The sequence below is a fragment of the Ambystoma mexicanum genome, chromosome 2p, assembly GCF_040938575.1.
Source record: "Ambystoma mexicanum isolate Mex_15411 chromosome 2p, UKY_AmexF1_1, whole genome shotgun sequence".
NCBI classification, from domain to species: Eukaryota; Metazoa; Chordata; class Amphibia; order Caudata; family Ambystomatidae; genus Ambystoma; species Ambystoma mexicanum.
Window position 1 is genome coordinate 18,337,933 of NC_090923.1, and position 26,410 is coordinate 18,364,342.

The window sequence follows — 26,410 nt, forward strand, 5'->3', positions numbered from 1 at the left end:
CTCGAGGGCCCTATCGCACCCGAGGAGCAATCTGCTGCTATTGCTGCCCTGGCGTCCGGTAGGGCCCTGGTGTCAGGCGGACTGGGGATTGAATTGTATAAAGAATACAGGGCAATACTAGCTCCACACTTACTGCAAGTATGGGAGGATTCGCTTGGCACGAGGTCTCTTCCGCTGGCCATGCGTAAAGCGGTAATAACTGTCCTTGCAATACCAGGTAGGCGGCCGATTGAGGTCGCTTCATATTGGCTGCTGCCATTGATAAATGTTGATGCGAAGATTTTTACTAAATCCTTGCATCTAGACTTCTCTCTTATATTGCTGACCTGGTAAATCCGGACCAGTCAGGTTTTATCCATGCTAGATCCACGGTGTTAAACCTGCGTAGGCTATTCAGCATCGTTGCTTAGATCGACCCATGACCCAAGGCGGGTCATCCATTGACGTTGAGAAAGCTTTTGATTCTGTATCATGGAGGTACTCAGTGAGGGTCCTGCAAAGCTATACATTCGGGGCTTACTTCCTCAGCTACATGCAACAACTCTATTCCCATCCCACTGCCAGAGTGTGGACTAATTCAACATTGTCATCAAATAGCAATTTACATAGAGGACACCCCCGATGCGTCCCTCTATCTCCCTTACTGTACCTATGCCGGGGGTAACGCAGGTCATATCCATGTATGCTGACGACACCTTGTTGTATGTTCGGGATCCAGAGGTAAACCTTGGCCCTGTGATGGACGAACTGCATGTGTTCTCTAAATACTCAGGCTACAGTGTCAGTAAATCCAAATCTGAGTTGTTCCCCCTTTAAGAATTCTGTGCTTCCAATGTCTGACCTGCAGTGGTTCTGCTGGTAGATTCCTGGTTCAAATATCTGTGCATCACGGTCTCTAGACACCAGCATACTTTGGTATGCAGATAATTATGCTGCATATATGCAACAGTTGGAGGCTAAACTTAAGATCTGGGCCAAGCTGCCAATCTTGCTGTATGTTATGATATGTTAAGTAACTTATAACGAGCCTGTACACAAGTGTCTCTAGGCGCAACAAGACAAGGGGGAAGACAGAGGGAGGATAAAACAAACGATCTTACTAGGCCTTGTGTCATTCAGATCATGCAAGTGCAAACAACGTAAAGTGCATGGGGAGAGAAAGGGGAAGTGCCATCAGGGCAGCAATGGTCTGAGGATGAGCAGCCAGGTAAGCGTGGCTCTGGGTAAGTGCAAGGAGGCAGGGGACTGTAGGGTTACAGTTATAGCCGCTAAGTGTGTGGTAGGCCCAGAGGCAGTGCAGGGGAGACTGGTCATAAAGAAGCATGGTACCCAGTGAGACTCTGAGGGCAGCCAGGCAACCAGTCAGTGCAGCGGCAGGAAGGTCAGCAGGGGAAAGAGGGAGATAAAGCAGGTCTTCAGCTGCTTCTGTAACCTCAGGTGGTCCGGCTCAAGTTTATGAGGGGCAGGGAGCCATTCCAGAAGGAGGCACCTGCAGAGGAGAGGTGAGATCTGTATGGCAGACCATCCCTGTTGAAGATGATAGTTCTTCCCAAGCTCCTTTCTTTCTTTTGTCACATCCCTTTCTGGCCAGGTAGTTGTTTTTTCTTATTCCATTCGCTCCATGATGGTGGGGTTTCTGTGGGGATCGGGTATTGCCTATATGAGTTGGGATAAGCTCATGCAGCCTTATCGGTGTGGCCCCTGCTGTGGAATTGTAGTACCTGGTATCACAGGCACAGTATGCATGGTATTGGTATTCTGTGGGGCCTGAGGTTGTACATCTGGCACTTGAGAGATGGTGTTCCCCTCTAAACTTGGGGGAGGGGGTCAGGAGGGTTTATTCAGTAGTAGACATATAGACTCCTGCACTTTTGATCCAGTATGCACTATGGTTAACGCCTGGGCTAGGCTGTTCCGGAGACTGTATCTCCCAGTGCCTTACCATTCCAAAGTCCTGCTTTGGAACTTTCCTGGTTTGTCTCCCACTTTCGATCTTGACTTATAATTATAATTGTTTTTTTATAACCCGCTAAATACCAAAGCGGTTTCTAAGCTCCGACCTGGGATTCAAACCTGTGTTGCTCTGCGTCATGTTGCTTCCAAGACAAGCGCGTTGCCACTGCTATACTAACCGTACTTTCACAAATCCTGGGGAGACTTTGGGCGACCTCTTCCCAGATGGGCTCTTTGTGTCTCTTGATAACTGTGTGGCTAAACTTGGTAGCAGCAGAATAATTATCCTGCAATATTATAGCATCAGAGCTGCGGCAAAATGGTTGTGGCAAATGTTTCCGCATGAGCCAGAGTCACATCCGCTCATAGATGCCATTGTCACAGGGGTGGACCTAGGCATGTGGTGTCTAGTCTGTATGTTATGTTAACTGAATTTATAGAGCGCACGGTCGCCCAAGGGCATCATGGCGCTAGAGAGGAAAGCTGCCTGCTCAAGAGGAAGACCAATGGAAAAGGAGGGCTAAAATAGAGTGGTCTTAAGAGCGTTTCTAAAACCAAGATGGTTGGAGGTGCCTCTGAGTTACAGTGGAAGGTTGTTCCAGAGTTTGGCAGCTGTAATGGAAAAGGCCCTGCCACTGATCCTTTCACGGTTAAATCTTGGAACCATAAGTAGATTGGTGGTAGAGGAGCGTAAGTCGCGTTCCGGGATATAATCGAGAAAATCTGGACTGCAGAAACTCTGCTCCTTGGCCGTGGATCGCCCGGTGAACTATACACAGTGACTTAAAATGGACACGCTGGGCCACCGGAAGCCAATGGAGTCGTCGAAGCACTTGCGAAATATGAGCACCGTAGGGAGAGCCAGTGGCTATCCTGGCCGCCAAGTACTGCATGCGCTGGAGCCGTTGTATAAGACCAGTCGGTTGAGACAAATATAGAGTTGCAGTAGTCCAACCGCGGAAGGACTAGCGCCGCCACCACGGGGGGGGGCAGATGGCTTCCGGTATCATGGGAAGAACCTACTTAAGGACCCTGATCTGGTGGTGGGCAGACTGGCACGCAGCAGTGACCTGGTTGGACATAGAAAGAGACGCAGAGAGAATAACACCCAGGTGCACCAAAAAGCAGAGGTCCACAGTGAGGGGTCGGAAGGACAACCCACCTCCATTACCTCTGTCTAATCGCCATTAAGTTTGAGCCAATTCTGGTCCATCCAAACACCGACTGCCCTCAGGCAGTCATGAAGGCAAGACGAGACCTCGACCTCGACCTGGTCTAAACGGATCAAGATTTGGGTGTCGTCAGCATAGGAATAACCATCAAGTCTGTAAGAGCGGATGAGGCAGACTAGTGCCCAGATATAGATATTAAACAGGATCGGGGGGAGAGAGGATCCCTGTAGGACACCACAAGTGAGGGGGCAGGAGGAAGAAAGAAAAGGGGGCATGGCAAGGGTTTGTGTACGGTCAGAGAGAAAGGAGGTGAACCATGCAAGAACAGAACCAGATATCCCAATCTGCGCCAGGCGTGCAAGGAGGATGGGGTGGTCAACCGTGTCAAAAGCGTGAGACAGATCCAGCAGAATCAAGGCACCACTTCCACCCGCATCAACTAACCTGGACATATCATCTTGTACAGAAATGAGCACACTTTCCGTGCCCCTCCCCGGCCTAAAACCAGCCTGGGCAGGGTTGAAGATTTGAGAGGATTCCAGAAAAGAGGATAAAAGGGGTGTGATGAGAGATTCGAGAAGTTTGGATCAGCTAGTGCTTGATGCTCAACCCACGAAGATGATACGATCAAGGTGGGAACAAGATCTTGGGCTCCAATTCTCAAATGTCCAATGGCAGCACTGTTGTGCACTCACTAAGATGTGTGGCTAAGTGCACAATATAGATGATCCAATTTCAACTGCTGTTGCATTACACGCTGGCAAAATTCGCTAGATTCATACAGGGTGCCGCTAATGAATGTATGAAATGCAGCCGCTCCCCGGTGAATACAATAGATATTTTCTGGAATTGTCTAGGAAAGCATTGCTGTAACTCTTCATTATATGTTGAACATCCCCCCCTACTTTGGCACCAGTCAAGGACCTTTTTTGTGCGACATAGACAAGGTGTGTGTGGGGTCCGACAACTTTTTAATGTAGCATGTATTATAGCTGAAAAATGGGTGCCTAGCAATTGGAGGTCAACGAGTGGACCGACGCATGCTGAGTGATTGCGAGATCTTGTCTGTAACTCTGACATCAACAAAAATTGAGGGAGATTACTGTTTTTGAGGTAACTTTGACAGGGAGGCAATGTATGTAGCCTCACTCTCCCCGATGTGTAAGCCCAAGGACATTTGGACTCCCTTATGTGTCTTATTGGCTGGGGTCGTTCACAGTCTGGTACTTGGGCACTTTTGGCTTTCTGTGTTTCACTTTTCTCCCATCTTTTTTTATTCAATAGGCAGGTGTTTTTGCTTTGCATAACTACTCTCGCTATATACCTGGTCTGCTGTAATATCGTGTCTGATGCCAATGTTTTGATCTTTCTGTACGTGCCTACTGGACTGCTTTGTGATGTTTGCCTAGAACCTTAAATACAGTTTTTTTTTAAAAAAAAGGAAAGTTACTGGAGGTGGCAAGGGTATATTGCTGAGGTCACCAAGTAAAATATTTTCTAAGCAGGCAGCAATATGATGCAGTGAGGCAAAATCTAATAGCGCAGGCAGAAATGGTACTGGAGGTGGCAAGGGTACTTTGTCGAGGTCACCATATAAAACATATTTGAATGGATTGAGTCCGCCAATGTATTCCACATCTTTGACATGTAATGTCCATAGCTGTGTACTTCGGAAAGTTTTTCGGCAGAGGGCATCCTGCATCGATGGCATCTGGTCGATGTCCCTCAAAGGCCTCCATCGAGGGCGACGTTACCGGATGTTATAATTAGGAAGCACGGTGCCCGTAGCCTCAGGTCCGTTTTTTCCACAAACGTGTTTGCTTCGGAGACTCAGCGCAACTCTATTCATCAACAATGTCTTCTTCAACCCCTCTGACTCTGCGGTCTGGCTTCAAGACTTGCCGGGACTGCAAGTTGAAAATGTCAATTACCGCATCACATTTGTTTTTGGTGCTTGGGTGAGAGTCACAACACCGATGACTGTTCGAAATGCCAGTCGCTGACTGCTAAGGCCTTGTGGGAGCGTAAGGGAAAGCTTCAGGTAGGTAGGGGTTCGAAACCCAGTAAGTCCCGTACATCCAACTCCAAGGGTATGTCCACCGACGATTCGAGGTGTGACTCTACGCGTCGGAAGGAGTCCCAGGGGTCTCGGTACCGGAGTGGTTCCCACCATTCGTCGTCCTCGTCTCAGCATTCTAGGAATCGCTGTAATCGGTCGCCTTCCCCGTCCTCCTCGGAGGACGTCGCCGCAAGGTAAGTGGCTTTCCCGACTAAGTCCTCGACCCCAGAGGAATCAACTGCCTTTAGGGAGCAGATGTTGGCGATTTTCCAATCACAGGGCACAACTCCGTCCGCGTCTTCTGACAAAGCCGTCAAGGAACTGCCTCGATCCGTGGCTCGCACGTCTTCGGACTCGGGTCCTCGGCGTGATCCTCATCAGGAACTTTTGAGGTCCCGTTCGGATAAGGCTCAGGATGGTCACAAGAGACGTGCTTCCAGGTCTCGGTCCTCGTTCCCAGCAAGACCGCAGAAACCTGCTAAGGGCTCGAGGTCGGCGTTGGCGCTGTGTCCGTCGGATACCGACATCGAGACTTTGCCTTCGTATCAGCCCATGGTGCCATTGGCGCACGTGTCGACGTCGACGCGAAACCATCGACACAATCTATGCCGAAGCCATCGGCGCCCTCGACGACTTTGAGGTTTTTTGGCCCAAATGTACTACTTGTGTGGGATCCTCCTAGGAAGGCTACTTCCAAGTCTGTGAGGCCTATTATGGACTTTTTCCTCCCTCTGGATGACATCTATGAGGAGGAGGAGGAGAGGTCAGATTTTAATCGGGACCTTGTTGACCCTGATGAGGCTCCTGTCTTTTCAGGGGGTAGCCGATTGGAAGAGTTGAGGCAAACTCTTCATGACGCTAGTGGCCCGGACACTTCTCCAGAAGTGGAATTTGGCAGGCCCGAGACTGGTCCGCATGCTGAGTCGTCCTACCGGAGGCTCATGGCTAGGGTCACGGAGTATCTGGGCTGGTCCAGTCCTCGTGAAGCTTTTGTGCAAGATGATCTAACAGACATTTACGATCAAGGTCCGTTACCTTTTCATCTGACATTACAGAAAGGGGTGGCGGCTGCTTGGGAGTCACCGGAATCTCTTCCGCTGTTAACACATAGTTAACCAAAAAATACCGTCCTTCCAGTAGCGACCTCAGCTACCTATCCACTCACACCATTCCCGAGAGTTTGGTGGTTCAGGCGGCTACGGCTACCTCGAGGTAGGCGGCATACCCTACCATCCCTCCTGATAGGGACGACAAACGTTTCAACGGTTGGGAACGCAAGGTGTTTTCTGCAGCGAATATGGTGCTAAAATCAGCCAACTTCTCTTGTGCCTTGGCAAGATTCTCACAAACTTTGTGGAACTGTTTCTCTTGCGGCTGAGCATATTCCCAAAGGGGAAGAGAGGGATGGGTTCCTTGCTCTCGTGCAAGATGGCAAGGATGCCATGTGTGAATCCCTTCAGTCAGGTTTGGACATGGCCGACGGTGTTAGCCGGTCCATGGCTGCGAGCACCGTTATACGCAGATTTGCGTGGTTGCGGAAGCCGTGTTTTGCCCCGGACGTGCAAGCCTGTCTATTGAACATGCCCTTTGATTGCGCGCATTTGTTTGGCAGCAAGGCTGACAAGAGCCTTGAGAGGTTGCAGACCTTTGGTAGAACGAGAGGAGCTGCCAGTAAAGGGGTCAGCATAAAAGTGCCCGTGTTGGTCGGGGGAAATCGAGGTGCCAAAGCCACTCAGGCAGCTGCCTCTTTGCCTTCAGGCGCTGCCGCAGCCACTCCAAAACAGTCATGAGGCCTTGTCCCATGGTTCGCCGGTTAGGAGCAGACTATCTCAGCACCTCAAGAGTGGCGACCCATTACTTTGGATGCGTGGGTTCTGGATACCATAGCCCATGGCTACTGCCTTCCGTTCCTAAAGCGGCCTCACGACAATCCACCGGGGAATCTCTATGAAGCTTCCAGATCAACTCCTTGTGCAGGAAATCTTGACCCTGCTAGAGAAAGGCGCTATAGAACTGGTGCTTGTAGCGGAGAGGAACAAGTGATGGTATTCCCCTTATTTTTTGATCCCAAAGAAAGACAGGGGATTGAGACCCATCCTGGACTTGGTTTGGTTGAACAAATGTCTCAGGAAGGACCAGTTCAAGATGGTCACTCTTTCTCAAGTCCTCCAGGCCCTTCAACTTCAGGATTGGTTGGTATCTCTGGACCTTCAGGATGCTTACTTTCATGTGCTGATTCATCCAAAGCACAGACAGTACCTGAGGTTTTCCGCTGGTGAATCGCACTTTCAGTTTCGGGTCCTGCCATTCAGATTGACCTCCGCCCGAGTGTCTTCACCAAGCGGCAGGGGCCTCCCTCTGGAACAGCCTTCCTGCCTCCCTGAAACTTGAGGAGAACCATCTCCGGTTCCGGAAGCACCTCAAAACCTTCCTCTTTGCTTCTGCTTTCCCTCTCCCTCTCCCCTGCTGAACTGCTAATTAATTTTCACTGAAACTGCACTGATCCTGCAACTTGGACCACTCTAAACGGCCTCGGTCCTGGGCCCTGCCACTCTCCACTTGCACTGATGCCCTGGAACCCCTTTGCACTGCGGGACTGTCTCTGTATCCCTACAGCCACCCCCTCCCCCAGCACTTGTTCTGCACTTACCTCACACTTGCCACCAGCTGGTCCTATTTATTTATTTATTACGTACGCCACTTACCTTGTACTGCACTTTTCCCCCTCCCCTTCCCCCTGCACTTTTTCCCACTCCCCTACCCCTGCACTTGCGCGATCTGAATGACACCTGGCCTAGTAGGATCGTTGTCTGTCTCCCCTTGTCCCCCCCTCCCTGCCTCGTCGCGCCTTGAAACACTTGTGTATAGGCGCGTTACAAATACCATATCATATCATATCATATCATATCAAGCTGATGGTGGTGGTGGCAACGTATCTCGGGCGAGGGGGGGGGATTCACGTCTACCCTTACCTGGATGACTGGCTGATCCATGTGCGTTCTCCCGAGCAAGCGTTAGCCTCACCTGTCGCTCCCTCCACAGGCTGGGCCTCTTCCTCAATTTCAAGAAGTCGCATCTGACACCTTCCCAACAGCTCCAGTACATCCGGGCTGTGTTGGACACGTCCTTGGGGAAGTCACATTGTGCAGATGGTGGACAAGTTTCAACATGCCAGAGTCTCCCGGCTTTCGAATTCTTAAGGTTGCTCGGCTTCATGGCATCCTGCATTTTTCTGGTGCCAGAAGCCAGGCTGAGGATGAGATCCCTGCAATGGGTCCTTGGGATGCAGTTGTCGCAGTTCTCCAGCAAGATGTCGGATCCCGTTCAGATTCCAATCTCGGTCTCCCAGGATCTTCTGTGGTGGGCCAACGAAGGGAACCTGATGGAGGGGGAGCCATTTTGGCAGCCATGGCAGGAGGTGACTGTAGTGACGGATGCTTCCCTCACAGAATGAGGCGCTCATGCCGACAACTTGACCACCAGCAGTCGTTGGTCTCCGTCGGAGTCCAAACTCCACATCCACCTGTTAGAGCTGAGGGCCATCAGGCTAGCCCTGAAGGCTTTTCTGCCGTCTGTGCGGGGGAAGAGTGTCCTGATCATGACGGACAACACAGTGGCCATGCATTACCTCAACAAAAAAGGTGGAGTAGGGTTACGCCCCCATTGTGCAGAGAGGCAATGCAGCTCTGGTTATGGGCCATCCAGCAGGGATTTTCGCTCTTGCCAGTTCATCTGGCCGGGGACGCAAATGCGGCGGCAGACGCTCTAAGCAGGCAGAGCACGATCTCTCACGAGTGGGAGTTGGCTCAGGAAGTCGTTCTGGAGATCTTCACCCTTTTGGGAACCCCACTAGTGGATCTCTTCACCACCAGTGCCAACCGGAAGGGTGAGAGATTCTGCTGAAGGGAATTTCCTCCCAGAGGAGCCTTAGGAGACGCGTTCGTAGTGGATTGGTCATTCCCACTGCTGTACGCGTTTCCTCCAGTCCCTGTCATTCCTCAAGTGTTACGGAGGTTTGGATCTCACATGATCCTCATTGCTCCGGATTGGGCCTTGAGAGCGTGGTTCCTGGACCTTCTTGAAATGTCCATCTGCCCTCCCCGTCTTCCCTACCAAGAGGATCGACCCCAAGAGGGGCGTCAGGTTCTCCATCCAGAGGTCAGGACTCTCAACCTTCACGCTTGATATCTGAAAGGTTGAGATGAAAGGATGGGGACCTCCCGAATGATGTGATGGAGGTGTTGCTTTCGGCCAATAGGCCAGCAACAAAATCCCTGTACCGTTGGCGTATGTTTTCCGCCTGGTGCAGAGGACAAAATGTTGATCCTTTTCAGTGTTCCATTCCTATGGTTTTGTCTTTCTTACTTTCTTTGGCCCACAGGGGCCTTCAAGTGGGTACCATTAAAGGTTACCTGGAGGCGCTGTCTATATTTAAGTGCTCGTCTGAAGAATGTTCTTACTTTAAGATTCCTTTGATTTCTCAGTTTCTTAAAGGACTGACTAATGTGTTCCCGCCGTCCCCTTTCCAGTTGCCGGTTTGGGATTTGAATTTGGTTTTGAAATTTCTAATGGGTGCTCCATTTGAACCTGTGTACTCTTGTCCTTTGAGATTGTCCTTCAAGACAGTGTGTTGGTTGTGGTTACTTCCGCTTGCAGAGTGAGTGAATTGCAGGCACTGTACTCTAAGCCGCCCTTTACTGTGTTCCACAAAGACAGGGTTGTACTAAGGGTACGTCCCTCTTTTCTACCTAAGGTGGTTTCTGAATTTCATTTGAGCCAGAAAGTGGTTCTTCCTTCTTTCTATCCTCCTCATCCTGGTGAGGAAGAGGATTGAATCCATAGGTTGGATCCTAGGAGAGCTCTTAGCTTTTATATTTCTAGGATGTCCAGGGTCAGAGTGGACGATCAACTCTTTGTGGGATATGCTGGACACCAATTGGGCCAGGCTGTTACCAAACAGACCTTGTCCAGGTGGATTATCCTCACCATTACTGAGTGTTACCGATTGGCAGGTAAGGACCCTCCTGAAGAGTTACTTCCACAGCCCTCCAATGGGGAGTTCCTAGTAGGAATATTTGTGATGCAGCCACATGGGCTTCTATCCACACCTTTGTTAAAAATTACTCCCTGGCTTGCGATCCATGGTCAAGATATGGCTTTTTTTAAGACAGTTCTTTATTCCGCCATCTGATTGGGTACTCTAAATTCTTTTCCCTCCTCCATTTTCTGGTACTGCTTTGGGAGTCTGTCAAAGATGTGGAGTACTTTGGAGGACACCATACATTCAAAGAACAAGTTACTTACCAGCTGGTAACGTTTTTTCGATTGGATGTTCCTCCATCGTATTGAAAGTAAGTTACTTACTAACTGGTAACGTTCTTTCAATACGATGGAGGAACATCCAATCGAAAGAACGTTACCAGCTAGTAAGTAACTTGTTCTTCTAAACAGGCAGCACTATATGATGCAGTGAGGCATAATCTAATCATGAAAAGGTACTGGTGCGACAAAGGTACATTGATACAGTTTTCATGCAAGACATTTTCTGAGCAAGCATCAATATGATGCAGTGAGGCAAAGTATAATAATGCAGGCAGGAAAGATACAGTAGGCAGCAAGGATGCATTATTCTGGTTGCCATGTAGGTCATTTTCTGCACCATCAGTAGTGCGATGTGGTGAGACAAGACGGAGTGGTGTGGGCATGAAGGCTGCAGGAGGCAGCAATGGCATTCTGTGCGAGGCATTTGGTGTGCAGGCGGCAGTGCCATGTGCCGCAGCGAAGTCAGTGAGTATCGGCAAGAGGGTGATGATATTATAAGGTGGTGGCAGGTAGGTTGTTAGGCATGGTTACCGTGCATCCAGGCATAAGGTGGATGCTGGTCAGTGTAGGCAAAAGGGGTTAGGCGGCGGGAGAGAAATAGCTGTGTAAGTTGCTGCCCTGTTAGAGGTGGGAGTCACCGTCATCCCAGGTGATAAAGGTGGAATGGGACCATAGCAGTTGGCCTGGAAGCTGGGCAGATCCTGGGTGAGGATGCAGGCGCAAGCCGAGGGTCTGCCTGACAAGCGTGCAGAGTTCTCAAGGGACCAGTATCGGCGGTCATTGGCTGGCATGGTGCTTCGGGGCAGAGAGGGGTGTAGGCACCTCTTACCTTCGTGGGTTGATTGGTGTTTCCGTGTAGGCAGCCAGGCGAGCTTCACTACGTTTGAAGAAAGCAGGTGGGACGACGAGCGGTCGGGTGAATTACATTCTCACATAAATTCCCTGCAAGGCAAAAGTACTGGGGGTGCAGAAATAGCAGCAGGTATTGCGGGTATGTTGAAAGGTAGCGGATTACGATGTTGGGGCCTTATGGGGAGTGTGGGCTACAGGAAAAGGTTTGACGGGCCCAGCAGTCCGCTATGGCCGGACAGAGCCATACAGGCACTGGCCTTGTGCGGAGGTCTTTTGATGGAGGGCTCCAGCTCGCCTGCCGGCGTGGTGCTGGTGGGCAGGATAAAGCTGCCGGAGGCCAATCTGAGGCCATTGCAGGGGCAGTAGAGGCAGCAGCCTGCAGGGGACTGCTAGATACCATCTTAAAAGGTACATTAGGCACCATACCTGTATTAGGTGGGCAGGAAGGGTCCATACTTGTCGTAGCCGTTGCGGTGTGGGTGGCATCCATGAGGCAAGGGCCTCTATTACAGACACTGGCCTTCTGTGTAGGCCTTTGCACGTTAAATCTGTGCAACGTACGTGTATCTTAACTAAGGTTTTTCCAGTGAATATAGGACCACTATATAGCCTAACCCAACAGCTCCCTCTGGCGATGACAACAGGCGAAGCTACTGCATCATAGAAGCTTACAGGAACAAACATACATCTGGCCTTTTATTTTATTGTTCGATATGATTTTGCTGACATTCTCACTGATGGCTGCAAGGACAATTCAGCAGATGGAATGCTTGTAAAAAACTTTGCCTCAGAGCACTATTATACCTAACTCGATGTTGCATTATAGTTAAAATGTTAATTGCTGTAAAATACCTTTTTATCTTGTGCTACAGGACTCCCATTCCACAGTATTGCTGGTGATGGAAAACTGAGGGATTATCATTGCACAGAAAGAGAAGAAAGTGGGATCAGTCCGGATGCAGGTAAATTACAGATAATCTCTTTGTTGGCACAGTGCAGGGAGGATGCACTGCGAGCATATTGGGCCTCATTACAACTACCATAGACATGCACATTTCCCCACCAGCAAAGTAAGTCTGCCGGTGGGGTGGAGGAATACCCTGCAGCGAACAGTGGGAGGTAATGCTGACATTCTACCAGCAAAGAAAAGCTGGTATTACAGGCGTTGGTAATACCGGCAATTCGCCCATGGAGCCCTGTGGGACTACATGAATGGGCATTTACACCGTCACCCCAGCACTTGCAATCCAACGGTAACGGTATTACCATGTGCCAGTATCCTGACGGAATTACCGCCAAACTCGTAATGAAGCCCATTGCCTTTTATATTAACTAATGTCACGGAGGCCAGGTAGTAGAAACAAAACTGGAAAAAGAAGTTGATGTAGTTTCATTCTTTTATTGGATAGAGCACAATGGGCCTCATTACGACCCTGGCGGAGTGGGTTTACGCCAGCGTTATTCGCGGCGGACCCGTCCGCCCTACTACGAGTTCCCGTAGCGCCATGGAGCGTTTTCCGCCTGTTTTTTCCGGGCGGAGAAATCCATGGCGCTACGGGTCCTTGTTAATTACGCCACCGTAAAATACGGTGGCGTAATTAACGCCTTCCCCACTCCCATTATACCCTATGGGGCAAAAATGGGAATGGGGAAGGGTAAAATGGGGGATGGGGATTTACCGCCCCGCCAAGGTCGGAATGGGGCGGAAAATCCGCCAACCCCCATGGCGCTATCGGCAGCTTTCCGCCGTGCTCCATGGTGCATTTTGCACCGCGATTTCCGCCAGGGTCGTAATGAGGCCCAATATCTTGGCCAGCACAAGTGCACAAGGAAAAACGAAGTGTGCCCGGAATCACAAGGATTTGAGTCCTGTGCCTGACGCTGGGATTAGCTTCTAATGTCAGCAATGACGCCTGTGTCATTCTTAAAAAAACAGACCTACACTTTGTGGCCTAGTGCACTGCTTGCGTTGTCCAGGAGGAGAGCCTGAGAAGTGAAACGCAGCGGGCTCTAGAATGCTCTCTAAAGAGAAAAGGCTTAATTTTTCTACTTTTGCGAGCATGGAAGTTTTTTTTTTTTTTTAACCTCCCGAGATTAACTTTCTGCACCCATCCACCCACCACACCTCTCTCTCTTTCTCTCTCTGTCTCTCTTTCTCTTTCTCTTGCTCTTTCTCGCTCTGTTTCTCGCTCTTTCTCGCGCACTTTCTAACTCTTTTTCTCTTTCTTTCTCTTGCTTTCTTTCTCGCTCTCTTTCTCGCGCTCTTTCTCGCGCTCTTTCTCGCGCTCTTTCTCACACTCTTTCTCACACTCTTTCTCTCTCTTTTTCTCGCGCTCTTTCTCTCTCTCTCTCTCCTGGCACCCACCCTACCCTCTAAGGAAGTTATGGTATAAAAGTTAGACAGAAGTGATCACAGTTCAAGGGTGTTTATTGAACGTTCACAAAGGTGTGATAAACGCCCATCTAAACCTAAATCTACAGATAGGAGTAAGGTATGAACTTTAAAATTATTTATTTGCATGTGTATAGCGCACCTGCAGCCCAGAGGCATTGTGGCGCTTGTTACATGAAGTGTGTAAGCATTTTCAATTGGCAGTTCAAATGTGACCGAGAGGTCTATTAGTTACAGGTACAAAATTCAGCAGCACTATACACAGGATTACAGCAGTAACGCATGCAGACAGTTTAGTCGGACATGGGATGCAGTTGAGTGGTATTAGAGGAAGAGTTGTGTTTTGATTGCTTTGCCGAAGGCTAGGTGGGAATCGATCATTCTTAGGTTGGGCGGAAGGGCATTCCATTGTGTGGCGGCTATCGTGGGAAAGCTGGATCCGCCTGCACGGGCCTTTTTAGTTTTAGGCACAAGGATGAGGTTGGAATACCCCTCTCTAAGAGGTCTTGTGGCGGTGTGTTTAACGATCCTCTGGACAAGGTATGGAGGGGCTGCATCGTGGAGGCATTTGTGTGCTAGCGAGAGAGTTTTAAAGATGATTTTCTGTTTGACAGGGAGCCAGTTGACATATCTCTTGATTTCTGAGATGTGTTCTCTCCTTGAGGTCCCAGTGGCTGCCCTGAGGGCGTTATTTTGAGCAAGGTGAAGTTTAGCAAGGTTTTTGCATGACGTCCTGGATAGCAGGGCGTTGCAGTAGAGTCTGGAGCCAATAATGGCTCTGGCAATGGTAAGACAGTTCTATCGTGATAGGAATGGTCTGGCTGCGTTAATGATTTTTGCTTAGTAGGCTGAGGAGGTGTTGATAGTTTACTTGTCTGTCCATGGTGAAGTTTGAGTCTAGGTAGACGCCAAGTGTTTTGACATAGTCAGACACCTTGATGGGCATATTGTCCATAGTGAAAGAGGAGTATTCCTGACTGAGGTGACCCAGGGTGGTGGATGAGCATATAAGTAGGAGTTCCGTTTTTTCGCTGTTCAGGCAGAGCCATTTGTCCGCCATCCAGGATTTGATGGTTGAGTAGATAGCCATGAGATTGGACATGTCAGTTTTGTAGTCACCAGTGAGTGGGATTAACACCTGTGTCATCCGCATAGTTGGTGTATGAGATGCCCAGGGAGTCCAGGATGCTAAACAGAGGCCTGGTGAAAAGGTTATAAAGCGTTGGTGCGATGCAAGACCCTTGTGGGACTCCACATTTGACGAGGTTAGGGGTGGCAGCAGCGGAATCAGAAAAAAACGTTCATAGCCCTGTCTTGGAGAAAGGAGGTAATCCAGTCACAAGTTTTAGGGGAAAAGTTAGCCGCAGAGAGTGTCGTGATCGATAAGGTCGAACGCGGCTGATAGATCAAGGAGCAGGAGGAGTGATAAGGCAGTCCTAGTGGAGTCCTGTCAAAGTAAAAGGGCCTATACTACAAAAACGTATTCCCAATCCTTACCACTAATTTACAAATAATGTGGGGTAATGTTCATGAAAAAGAAAGAAGTGTTCACAAAATAAGTCGAGATGTTTAAGCCAGTGGCATCCCTTCCCTAAGTTATCAGCACGCGGCAAGGCGTTTCACTCTAGTATAGCACACACTCTGGCTTCTTCGGCACGAGGATACAGTTCCATTACCAACATCAGGGCCTTCTGTGCCCAAGTCTCTTAAGTTATCAAAGTCTCTTGATTCAGAGGGCCTGATGTACCAAACAAACAAAGTTCTTTTACAAGTACTTAAGTCGGGTGATTCACTCTTCACTCTGAATCCCCCTCAGCCGGGCTCAGATCCCTTTTTTGACCAGAATCTTTACTTTGGATCCCCCTCTTCCGGGCTCAGATGCTGTTCGCCAATGCCTATAGAATATTTTTTCTCGGGTGACTCACGGTTCACCCCGGATCCCCCTTAGCCGGGATCAGATTCCTTTTCACAATCAGTCTCCCTCAGCCGGGCTGGGATTAATTGCAGTTCGTATTAGCTATCGAAGACTTTAGAATGTGCACATGGTTTTGCTTGACCCGTTGCACGACCACTTCTATTTCACAGTTCACAATTTTACACTCTCAGTTGATACCTAACAGATACCTTTGAATGAGCACCCATGTGGTGCCGGACCACTCTGTATATAGTATCTATCTTGGCTTCAAAAGTTTAGTCACTCCTTGGATGTTCAATTATATTCGCGTTGCTCATCACATACGCCTCACACTCCGTTCTTTGCAGATTTCTTCATGCAACGTTGCCCCTTGCAACCTTGGTTCTAACACAGACGGGCCCGCTATCGGTCTCACCGGCTGTGCTGGATTTGTTAACGCTGCTTTGTTGTAGGCGCCAAGGACAGTACCACGGCGGCAATCGCTCCTCCCCGCCTTGAATATCGATGCAGAAGGACCCTGCGTGCCTTTTACACACACTGCACCTTTCTTCAGCGTTAATTCCTCGTCTTATGTTTCTTATTCTCGAGGGCTTGTGAAAGCAGCAGTTCTTCTCTGAAAAAGTCAAGGGTACTTCCCTCCTTGCAACCGTCTCTGGTCTTGCCGTGTGTGTGTGTGTGTGTGTGTGTGTGTGTGTGTGTCTGTCTGTCTGTCTGTCTGTCTGTCTGTCTGTCTGTCTGTCTGTCTGTCTGTCTGTCTGTCTGTCTGTCTGTCTGTCTGTCTGTCTTCTCCCCTTACTGTATTCCACCTCGCATTTTATTGCACACGTGCACCCTTTATCGCATGCACCTTACAAGCTATGCACATCCTTGCACCCTGATATCTATGCTTGTTAGTGAAGTGTTTCTAGAAACGTGTATATAGGCATGTTCTAGAAGTGAACTGAGTGAGCTAGACATCTTGCGACAGTTCAAGCAACAGGTCAGGATGCGGAATGCTATCACTAATTCTGAATGTATTTGGATTACAGTGCCTGCAGTTAACTCCCCAGATGCATCAATCGGTATTAATGAAGATGGGGAAACATATGCCATTGACGTTCCAGGCTACCGGGGAAGCAGAAACAGTGGCATTCTTACTGGTGAGTCCCTTTCCATGCCTATCCGCACATCTGGATGCAAATTTCTGATCTTCCATGGGTTTGTGAGTCTGCCCTGCAATGCTAAGCAGATGTCTGACACCAGCCTTAAGAGGCTAACTGAAGGGGGCGGGTGCCTTTTGTAATTGTTATAGTAAACAACGGTTATGTTAACGTCCTGCTTAAATCATGTGAAGCGAGAAAGGGCAATGGTTTTCCATTTCCCGAGTATGAGACTTTGAGGCAGATTTATGGAATTTTTGGCACAGTACAAAGTCACTATGTACTGCAAAAATACACTTTGCACTGCAAAAATACACTTTGCACAGTTCCATGAATCAGGGTTTGTGTCGGATGGGCAAAGTCGCTTTGCACTGTGCAAATAATTCAATGAATCAGACCCTTTAGCTTCTGGATAATTGAGTGGACATGCATGCTGGTAGTTCAGCGCACCGATGGAAGACCAGTGAGAAGCTCCTGTCTGCCAGAAAGCTGCTGGGTAAAGTCTATAACAGGTAGATGTGCCTCTCAGCAAGGAAAGGGAAAGGACATTTCAGAACAGCTGAATGGAAAAAGCATGTCCAATAATAAGGGCACACGTTGCATTCCAAACTCCCAGTGAATTAATGGGCTGTCTGTCTACTGTGGGAAGGATTTTACTGAGAAGCCTGCACACGTTTGGAATCCATCGTTGGCCTATAGTTGCACAAATAGGGGATACCATTACCAGAATGCAGCCGCCGATTAAAATGGAGCAAGAAATGCTTGAGCAAAACGTTTTTTGTCAAAAAGGCTATACAGGAAGCACTATAAATTTCACCAATTGACCAGCATTGTGTCCCAACATGATGCCTGCTGTGGTCTTGAAATGATTTTCCGAATATGTTGGGACACCTCACTGAAGGAAAGCTTCAACCCCTTCTCCTATTCAGAACTTTCACAAAATTAGAAAGGCTTAGAAATGTGATGGTATCGCCCTATAGCAAGGGCTTATTTAACAAAATGAAATCATACAGGCAAATCTCTCCACTTGCCCAGGACAGCAGAATCTACATCAGTCATCCGGGTTCTGCAAGACTGATGGAAAATGGAAACATCCTCAATCCTTTGCAGCGGGAGACATCCTCAGTCCTTTGCAGAGGGAGGCAGAGGGAGACATCCTCAGTCCTTTGCAGAGGGAGACATCCTCAGTCCTTTGCAGAGGGAGACATCCTCAGTCCTTTGCAGAGGGAGGCATCCTCAGTCCTTTGCAGAGGGAGGCATCCTCAGTCCTTTGCAGACGGAGGCATCCTCAGTCCTTTGCAGAGGGAGGCATACTCAGTCCTTTGCAGAGGGAGGCATCCTCAGTCGTTTGCAGAGGGAGGCATCCTCAGTCCTTTGCAGAGGGAGACATCCTCAGTCCTTTGCAGAGGGAGGCATCCTCAGTCCTTTGCAGAGGGAGGCATCCTCAGTCCTTTGCAGAGGGAGACATCCTCAGTCCTTTGCAGAGGGCCCCCACCGGGCTCATCTACAATCCCAAAAAGCGTTCTTCTGCATATTCCATCGAAATTGCGCACACACAGGAAAAAGCCCCCCCGATGTGGCCTGCGTGATCTTCAAGTTGCTATTTGATCTTCTGCATAGAGACAAACTGGGAAATTGGCTGAGCAAGGGCTTTGACCAGAATCGCCAATCCATTGTTCAATGTCTTCACAAAAACACACTGCCCTGTTCCGGAGAGAGAACAATGGCAAGCTAAAGCGCCCCTCCTCAACATCCTGGGGAGCCATCCATTGAGGGTACTTTTCACCGTCTTGTAATTTCCCCTCCCAAAGAAAAGCGCCACTTTGGACAGAAAAAAGTAACGAATTTGCATAATAGAACTCCTGCGCAAGTGAATAGTCCTTCTACCACTTAAAGCTGAAGAGAGGATTCTAAGTGCCTTATAATTGCCATTTCAAGACTGAACGCAACATTTGCCAAGTCTCTTAACAGCACAAATCTCTGAACGGAGACCAAACAGCTCAAGAAAGAAAAAATCCAAACCAAAGGCCAAGCCTAATGGGAAGAACACAATCCTCTCCATCATGGAGGGCAAGTTATTTTGCTTTGTGATGTCTTTTCCCCTTTTACAGCATAAGCTAGTAACTATGTCTCCTTGTGCTAGAGTATCGGCCTTGGTAGAGATGTATATGGGGTCTAGGACTGTGTTGTGTTTTCCCATTTGTGATGTGAAAACAAGGAAATAATATGAGGCAGGGTAACCAAAAAGGAAACGCACCAAACACAGGTTACAAAGGAACATACAAAGCACTTTATTTTATACTCAATCCAGTTACAAAAGAACAGAACAAAATTCAGATAGCTATCGACCCTCAGTACAACACAGCGAACTCCGGCGTGGTTCGGTGTGCTCACTGAGTGCAAATATTCATTGAAACAGTCAGGCTTTTATGCATTTCTCCAGCCTGTTGTCCAGCCTTTCTGCAGGTTAACCATTCCATAAATAAGTTGCTGCTCTAGGGTCCCTTGCCAGGTCAAATCTAGTTCATCTTAGGTTTATACATTAACAAGAAGAAATGGTAATAATGTATGCTCTAGGCCTAACATTACAATGCAGGACTTAATTTATACAATATAGTTAAGCAGGTGTTCTCATTCAATTATAGATCAGTTTCGGTGATACAGGTAATCCATTGCACACAGGTCAGCAGAAGGACAAGGTCTCAGCTCATGACCCTAACAAGTGGCCTGCAGGCAAGTTATACATTAGCTGTACAGAGGTCATGACAATCAAGTTCTGTTCTGAATAACATAGGCTACCATTTTAGCTCACATGGTGACTTTATAGAGCAAGAAAACCTAAAATGGCGGCTTGACCCAAAATGACAGTTTACATGGTTTCTAAGGTCAGGACCTTGCAATGCGAGTTTATTCACATGTAGTTTATAAGCAGCTTGTTAGCAGCTTGGGGTAGGCCAATATACATATATTCATAGCAATAGGAGGCACGATATAATTTCTAGTTTGACAGTGAGGGCACCATTTATTTTCTATTAGCACCGGAAGACTTTTATATGGTATTACAGTACTCTCAGGTTATCATGCCTTGTTCTTCCGAGAGAGGGGCGCCTGCTAACTTTGTTGAATTTGTTGAAGGAACTTGGGGTTGGTCACCCTAGGTTACCTGGGGGCAACCAGACGTGGACTCCCTGCTCACTGTGCTTAAAGCGGCTCAGCTTCACCTCACTGATGATGCCCAACAAGGCTGAAACACATCTATGGGGTTGCTGGTGGTACTCTTGTTCAGAGAGGAATTGCCATAGCATTTCGGTGCTGGACTGCCCATGTGGGCAGGACAACGACTGATATGCAAATGGATATTTCCCATCTGTGAAAGGTACAGTGAGCAAAAAGCAGATGGCTGCAAACTCTCAATGTGGTTAACAACCACTGATCAGGTTATCATGCCTTGTTCTTCCGAGAGAGGGGCGCCTGCTACCTTTGTTGAATTTACTGTACTCTGTGTTCTTCGCATGGGCTGTATTTTTCATCAGCACCAAGACCTCAAATGCAAGGACTTAACAATAACTGCAAAAGAACCCATCACCTGCAGGTCTGGCACATCCTCCATACTCGAGTAGTTTTCAATTAACTGTGCTGCCAGAAATTGACTTTTGCCTCCTAAGAAACAATGTGCACCCTTTTAAGGGCACTCTCCAAAGACAGCACAAAGAACTAGCGGCATAAGGGAAACACCATTATTTCTCCTGCAGCATTCATGCTTTAAACCCCAGCTCCCTGAAATATCAATGCCAGTGCCTCTTGCTCTACCCTCCCCTGCAAACCTTTATCCATCATCCAAGTGCACCCCTCTGATCAATGTGGCCCCCTTTATTTATAATGCATGTGTTTCTGTATGATGAAACTGTTGTGCGTTCGACCCGTAGGAAATTCTAAAAGAAACATGGTACCACCCTCCTCCTTCCAAAAGAGATGCTTAGTATCTTGAGTCTCTTAATGTTTGTGGAAGGCGGGGGCACTTAATGACTGACTGAAGTAAGGCAAACATTTGTCTTGTCTTTGGTTATTTTCTTTTTTTTTAACTTGTTTATTTATTAACAGAGCACAGGAGCAAGCATGATAAACTCACATTAGTTACAGATAACATATGACATTTGAAATGCCCCCCTCCCCCCAACCCCTACGCCCGCAGACGGCATTGTTCCCGGGCCTCATTCCGTTCCGCCAGGTGGCGAGCTGTCCCCCATAGAACGGAGAGCGTTCGCGATCAAGCGCGGCTTAAAAGTAAGCGCCGGATATTTCTGGTCATAGTCCAGGGCCGGGCCCCAGACGTCCAAGAAACGATAGTCTGCCCGCCTTAGCTGCTGTGACCTTTTCAGCTATTAGGATGTCCCAGAGTTTGATCCACCGCAAGGGCATGAGGGGGCCTTCCGCAGTTTTCCGGGTGCGGGCAACTGTGATTTTGGCGGCCAGCAAGAGTTGAGTGGACAGCGTGGCCCTCCCTGTTTTCGGGTAAGCGTATGGGTGCGGGATCCCAAGGAGGACCTGTTCGGGAGTTAGTGGAATGGTAACTTGGGTAATTTCTTTTATAGTGGCGAGGCATTGGGTCCAAAACTCCTTTACCTTAGGGCAGGTCCACCACATATGGAAGTAGGATCCCAAGTGGCCGCATAAACGCCAGCAGTGGGGGTCTAGGGCTTGTTGAAAGTGGTGGAGACATAAGGGGGGGTAGTATCATCGCAACAGCAGTCTGTGGGCGCATTCCCGGTTGGTGATACAGCGGGATGCCGTGCGCGTCCTGGTCCAGATATCCACCCAGGATTGGTCCTCTATAGCGTGACCCAGGTCCGTCTCCCACAGGGACATGTAGGAGGGCTTAGAGAGAAGGGGGTCGTCCAGCAGTAGCTTGTAGAGGGCGGAAATCTTCCCTCGGGCAGGCAGGTCAGCCGCTGTGAGTTCCAAGGGAGTAAGAGGCCGAGTTGCTGCCATCCAGGTCTGGGGGTTGGAGCACCAGTGTCTTAGTTGGGCATAGGAGAATCTGTCCGACTCTGCTAGCTGAAAGGAGGATTTACAATGTTCGAAGTCCAGGGGGGAGTCTCCTGCGAAGAGCTGTCCCAGCGTTTCAAGGCCTCCTGCAACCCAGTTTCCGAAGTTCGCTGGACGAGCTCCCGGGGAGAAGGCCGGCTGGTGGAAGTTCAGGTCGTTTGGGATCCCTCTGTATCTGCGGACCCACTCCCATGCCTTTAACGAGTTTTTCGTGTCCGTCAGCACATCTGGCCAACTCCGGCGCAAAGCGTTAGGGAGAAACGGGAGGAAGCGAAGAGGCAGGGGTAGGCGCGATTATTCGATGTCCACCCACTTTGGGCGGCCTGAGGCCAGTCCCCACGCCTGGAGATGGGCCAGCTGCGCTGCGATATGATACTTGCGGAGGTCCGGGACCCCCAGCCCTCCCAGTCTAGCGCTGGCCATCATCGTTTTCCGGGGAATCCTCACTTTCTTGCCCTTCTATATAAAGTCAATCAATTTCCGTTGAAGCTTCATGATGGGGGGGAAGGGGGATTGAGACGGGAAGGGAAGCACAGGCATATAGGAAGCGGGGAAGGAGATTCATTTTGCAGGTTGTTATCCGGCCCAGCAGGGAGATTTTGTAACGCTCACCTGGTTCCCACGGAGGCGCGGCGTCGAAGGCGCAGAACTCTGAAGATGGACAGGAAGGGCCCCTCTATTCTGGCTTCCCTGGCTCGTTGGATACCCTCCTGTGCGTGAAAAGGGAGTATTACCAACTGTGGAACAATGCTCAAGCCTCCCACTCCCTTCCAACCCTCCACGATACCTCCTCCACGATTCCCCGTGAAGCCTCACCTTAGGGTTTGGAAGGATGAGCTCTCCATCCTGCTCCTGATGCAGGGGCGCGTTGAAACCCAGTTACTTCACTGGATTGAGGATTGATGGGAGTTCAGGTAAGCTTGACTGTTCAGGTAAGGCGCTGTAAAAGTTCTGTTCAAAAGTTCATGCTTAAAAATAATGTTCGTTGTCTAATTGCAGCAAGCGCTAATGCTTATGTCTTTTTCCCCTTAGGGGCCGGGGTTCGGAGTGCCGGAGATATGGCGCCGACCCGAAGTGAAACAGTTCTGGATGAGCGCTCAGGTAATGTCTTTGCATTCGCTCATTCAATGTCTTTGTCTTTTTTCCCCATAGGGGCCGGGGTCCGGAGATGCCAGGAAGTGGCAGTACCCGAAATGCAGTGGGAATAATCCAACAGGTAAGACTTAAAAGGAAACTGAGCTTTCCTTATTCCTTTTCTCCCTCTCACCTTTGTTCTTGTCTTTTTTCCTCTAGGCGCCGGGGCGTAGCTGAATCCGGAAGATCGCTGCTGAAGATGGAAGCGCCTTGCAAAGGCGAGTAAAATGCAGCGCTGCAGCGATCGAAACAAAATGCCTTTAAAATGATGTCTTCCTTTTCAGGGCCGTTGGAGAAATGACTCCGGGATGCAGATTTAGCAGGTAAGGGCTTTTCTTCTCCTATTCTCTTCCTTTCTCCCCTTGCAGGTGTTCCAGGGTGCTGGCAGGCGTGGCTGAAGTCAGGATGCAGGAGCTGACACGGTGAGCGTCCAGCTGCTAGGTGCAGAACAACGCGAAGCACGTGTGGCTGTTCGGGTGGGGTTTAAATAGCCTTGGAAGAAGTTCCTGGTATGTATCCTTCCACCAATCAGGTATGTATCCTTCCCCGACCACACCAGGGTGGTGAAGTAGTCCTACAGGTAAAGTAGTCCCATTCAGGCCTCAAGAGGGCCTGGATGAAGCAGCAAGGTCTGCATCAGGTAAGTGTGCACCCAAGCACTTAAACACATATCCTCTTCTATGAGCCTGGTGCCTAAGGCGCCAGGACTGAGTCCAAAGGGCCCCAACTTGGGCCCGCTGAGACTTCCCTGGGGAAAATGATGTCTGCCTCTGGGGTTGCTGGGCCCGGCCTGGCTCCTTGGAGGTAGGCATCATGACAGATTTCCTGCGACTGCCAGCGCGTGAGATCCTTCTCCAGTTCCTCGAAGAGCGGGGGGAAGTTGGCCTGGTAGACTTTTGTTGGTTGTGCTGGGATCCGGACCCCCAGGTATGGGATTGCTTGGGTGCTCCATTGGAACGGGCTTTGCTTCTCCAGGGCGATCCTTTCATCCGGGCTCAGGCCCACACCGAGGGCTATCGATTTTGAGAAGTTGATGGCGAATCTCGCTACCTCGTCGAAGCTACGGAGCTCCCCCAGAGCAGCCCTCAGGGAGGATTTGATGTTTGTGACGGTTAGCAAGACGTCATCCGCGTATAGGGCGATCTTATGCTGGGTGGCGCCTATCTTCGGGACGCTTACCAGTTGGTTTGTCCGCACCCGTTGGGCCAACGGTTCCATGACCAGGGTGAAAAGCAGGGAGGACAGGGGGCATCCCTGCCTCGTTCCGCAGGTAGGAAGGATAGGGTCCGACAGGCGGCCGCTAACCCTGAGCCTGGTTTTGAGAGCTTGATAATTTGCCAGGACCATTTTTCTGAAGATTGGGCCAAAGCTGAAGGCTTCGAGGGTCAAGGTTAGGAATGACCGCGCCTTGGTCGCGTCCAGGGCCAGCAAGGCCAGCTGCTGGGAATTTCTTGTGGTCACCTCTGAGGTTCAGGGCTCTGCGAATGTTATCTTTCGTGGACCGGTAGTTGATGAAGCCGGTTTGGTCCGGGTCTATGATGTTCGGTAGGAAAGGAGCCAGGCGGTTAGCCAAGATTTTCGAATAAATATTAGCGTCCAAATTAAGCAGGGAAATTGGTCTGTACGAGCTGTTCTCAAGGGGGTCCTTTCCGGGCTTTAAAGCGAGAAGGGTAATGGATTCCTGCATGGACGGAGTGATCATTCTGGTGGTCGCAAATGAATTGAAGAGGTGATCCAAGGGAGCCACTAATTGGGGGCGAAAGAGTTTATAAAATCTGGTGGTGAAGCCGTCCCGGCCGGGGGCCCTTGGTTTCAAACTCTTTATCGCCACTTCCACCTCCTCCTCCGTGATAGGCGTTTCCAGCTCCTGGCCAATCTCCGGGGTCAGGCGTGGAAGGGCCGCCTTACGGATGTATGCGCGCTGCGCTTCCAAGTCCCTCGGGACCGCTATCATAGTCTCGGATTGATGGGCCGTGGCTAGCCGGATTTTCTCTTGGTCTGCATAGTGCACCTACCCCTGTGGGTCGCGAATGCCCAGGATGGATTTCCGAGTCTTCTCCCTAGCTAGCTTGCTGACCAGGAGCTTGTTGGCTTTGTTATTGTGGACATAGTACCATTGTTTGGTCCTAGCGAGCAGGTTCACAGTGGTGTCGGCGTGGAGAGCCTCCAGCCTCTTACTCGCCATTTGCAAGGCTTTGTAGGATTTTGGGGACCAGCCCTTCTGTCTGTGGACCGCTTCGGCTGCACAAACCTCGGCCTCCAGGGCGTCTCGGGTCGCCGCCTTCTGTTTGTGAAACGCGGCGCCTTGGGCGATCAGTTCCCCTCTGAGCACTGCCTTCATAGCGTCCCAGGTATTGGCGGGGGACGTGTCCTCGTTAAGGTTCTCCCTAAAGAAGTTTTTGATTGATCTGGCGATCGCATCTCTCACCGACATGTCCCCCAGGATAGGGTCATACAAGGTCCATTGGCGACGTGGAGGGGGATCCGGGTCGTGGACTCGGAGGGAGAGCGAGACTGGGGCATGGTCCAAGAGGATCCGGGGGCCGATTGTGACGTCATCCGTGAAGGTCAGGATCCGGGGTGAGGCCAACAGGAGATCGTTTCTGGAGAAAGTGCGATGTACATATGAGTAAAAGGTGAAGTCCTTCTCCTCCGGGTATAACACTCTCCAGGTGTCGACGACATCAAGCGTGGAGTAGGGCCAGGGCTAGCTTCTGGTCTCTGGAGGTGGGGGGGTGAGATCTGTCTTTAAGGGGGTCCGGGGCCCCGTTGAAATCGCCCCCGATGACAAGTTGTCCTTCCGTGAACGGGAGGAGGGTCTCTTCCAGGTCCTGGTAAAATCCATCTTGGAACTCATTCGGGGCGTACGCTGAAACAAGAGTGTAGAGCTGGCCCATAATGATGCATTTGATGGCCACAAAGCGACCCTCTCGGCAGCGCAGGACGTCGATGACTTGGGGGTTCAAGCCCGCAGCCAAAAGGATAGCGGTGCCACCCTTTTTGGTGCCATTAGACGCTAAGAATTGTGTGGGGAAGAGTCTGCTTCGGAGGTGCGAAAAGTCAGCTGGAATTAAGTGTGTTTCCTGCAGGAAAGCGATTGAGGTTCCATCGGATTGCAGCCTGTGTAGGATGGATTTCCTCTTCAGGGGGGGGGGGTGGGGAGTTCAGGCCCCTAACATTCAAAGTGGTGAGTTTCAGTTGCTGGTGTGGGGGCTGGCTGTCCGAGGACCTTTGCTGTGGGGGGAGGGAATTGTGAGGGGTCTAGGTTAGCCATAGCTGCGATGTGTCAGCAGAGGTAGGGCTCCTGTGGCTGATGGTTTTAACAATAGTCTCCAATGGGAGATCCAACCTTCCAACTTCGGCCTCCAAAAGGAGGACCTAACTGTGGCCGGGGGGCCGATAGATAACTGTCGGCGGGTCCCCCAA

At 49.9% G+C, this 26,410-nt stretch overlaps 1 protein-coding gene across 2 annotated transcripts in view; it reads left to right on the top strand.

Moving 5' to 3' along the window:
- LOC138566146 (zinc finger protein 485-like) overlaps positions 1-26,410 on the top strand; it is a 435,444-nt gene that overhangs the window by 350,604 nt on the left and 58,430 nt on the right. For both annotated transcript variants that reach the window (XM_069643160.1, XM_069643159.1), the window contains exons 7-8: positions 12,231-12,320; positions 16,694-16,804. In XM_069643160.1, coding sequence (XP_069499261.1) covers positions 12,231-12,320; positions 16,694-16,804 — 201 coding nt within the window. The remainder of the gene's footprint in view (positions 1-12,230; positions 12,321-16,693; positions 16,805-26,410) is intronic.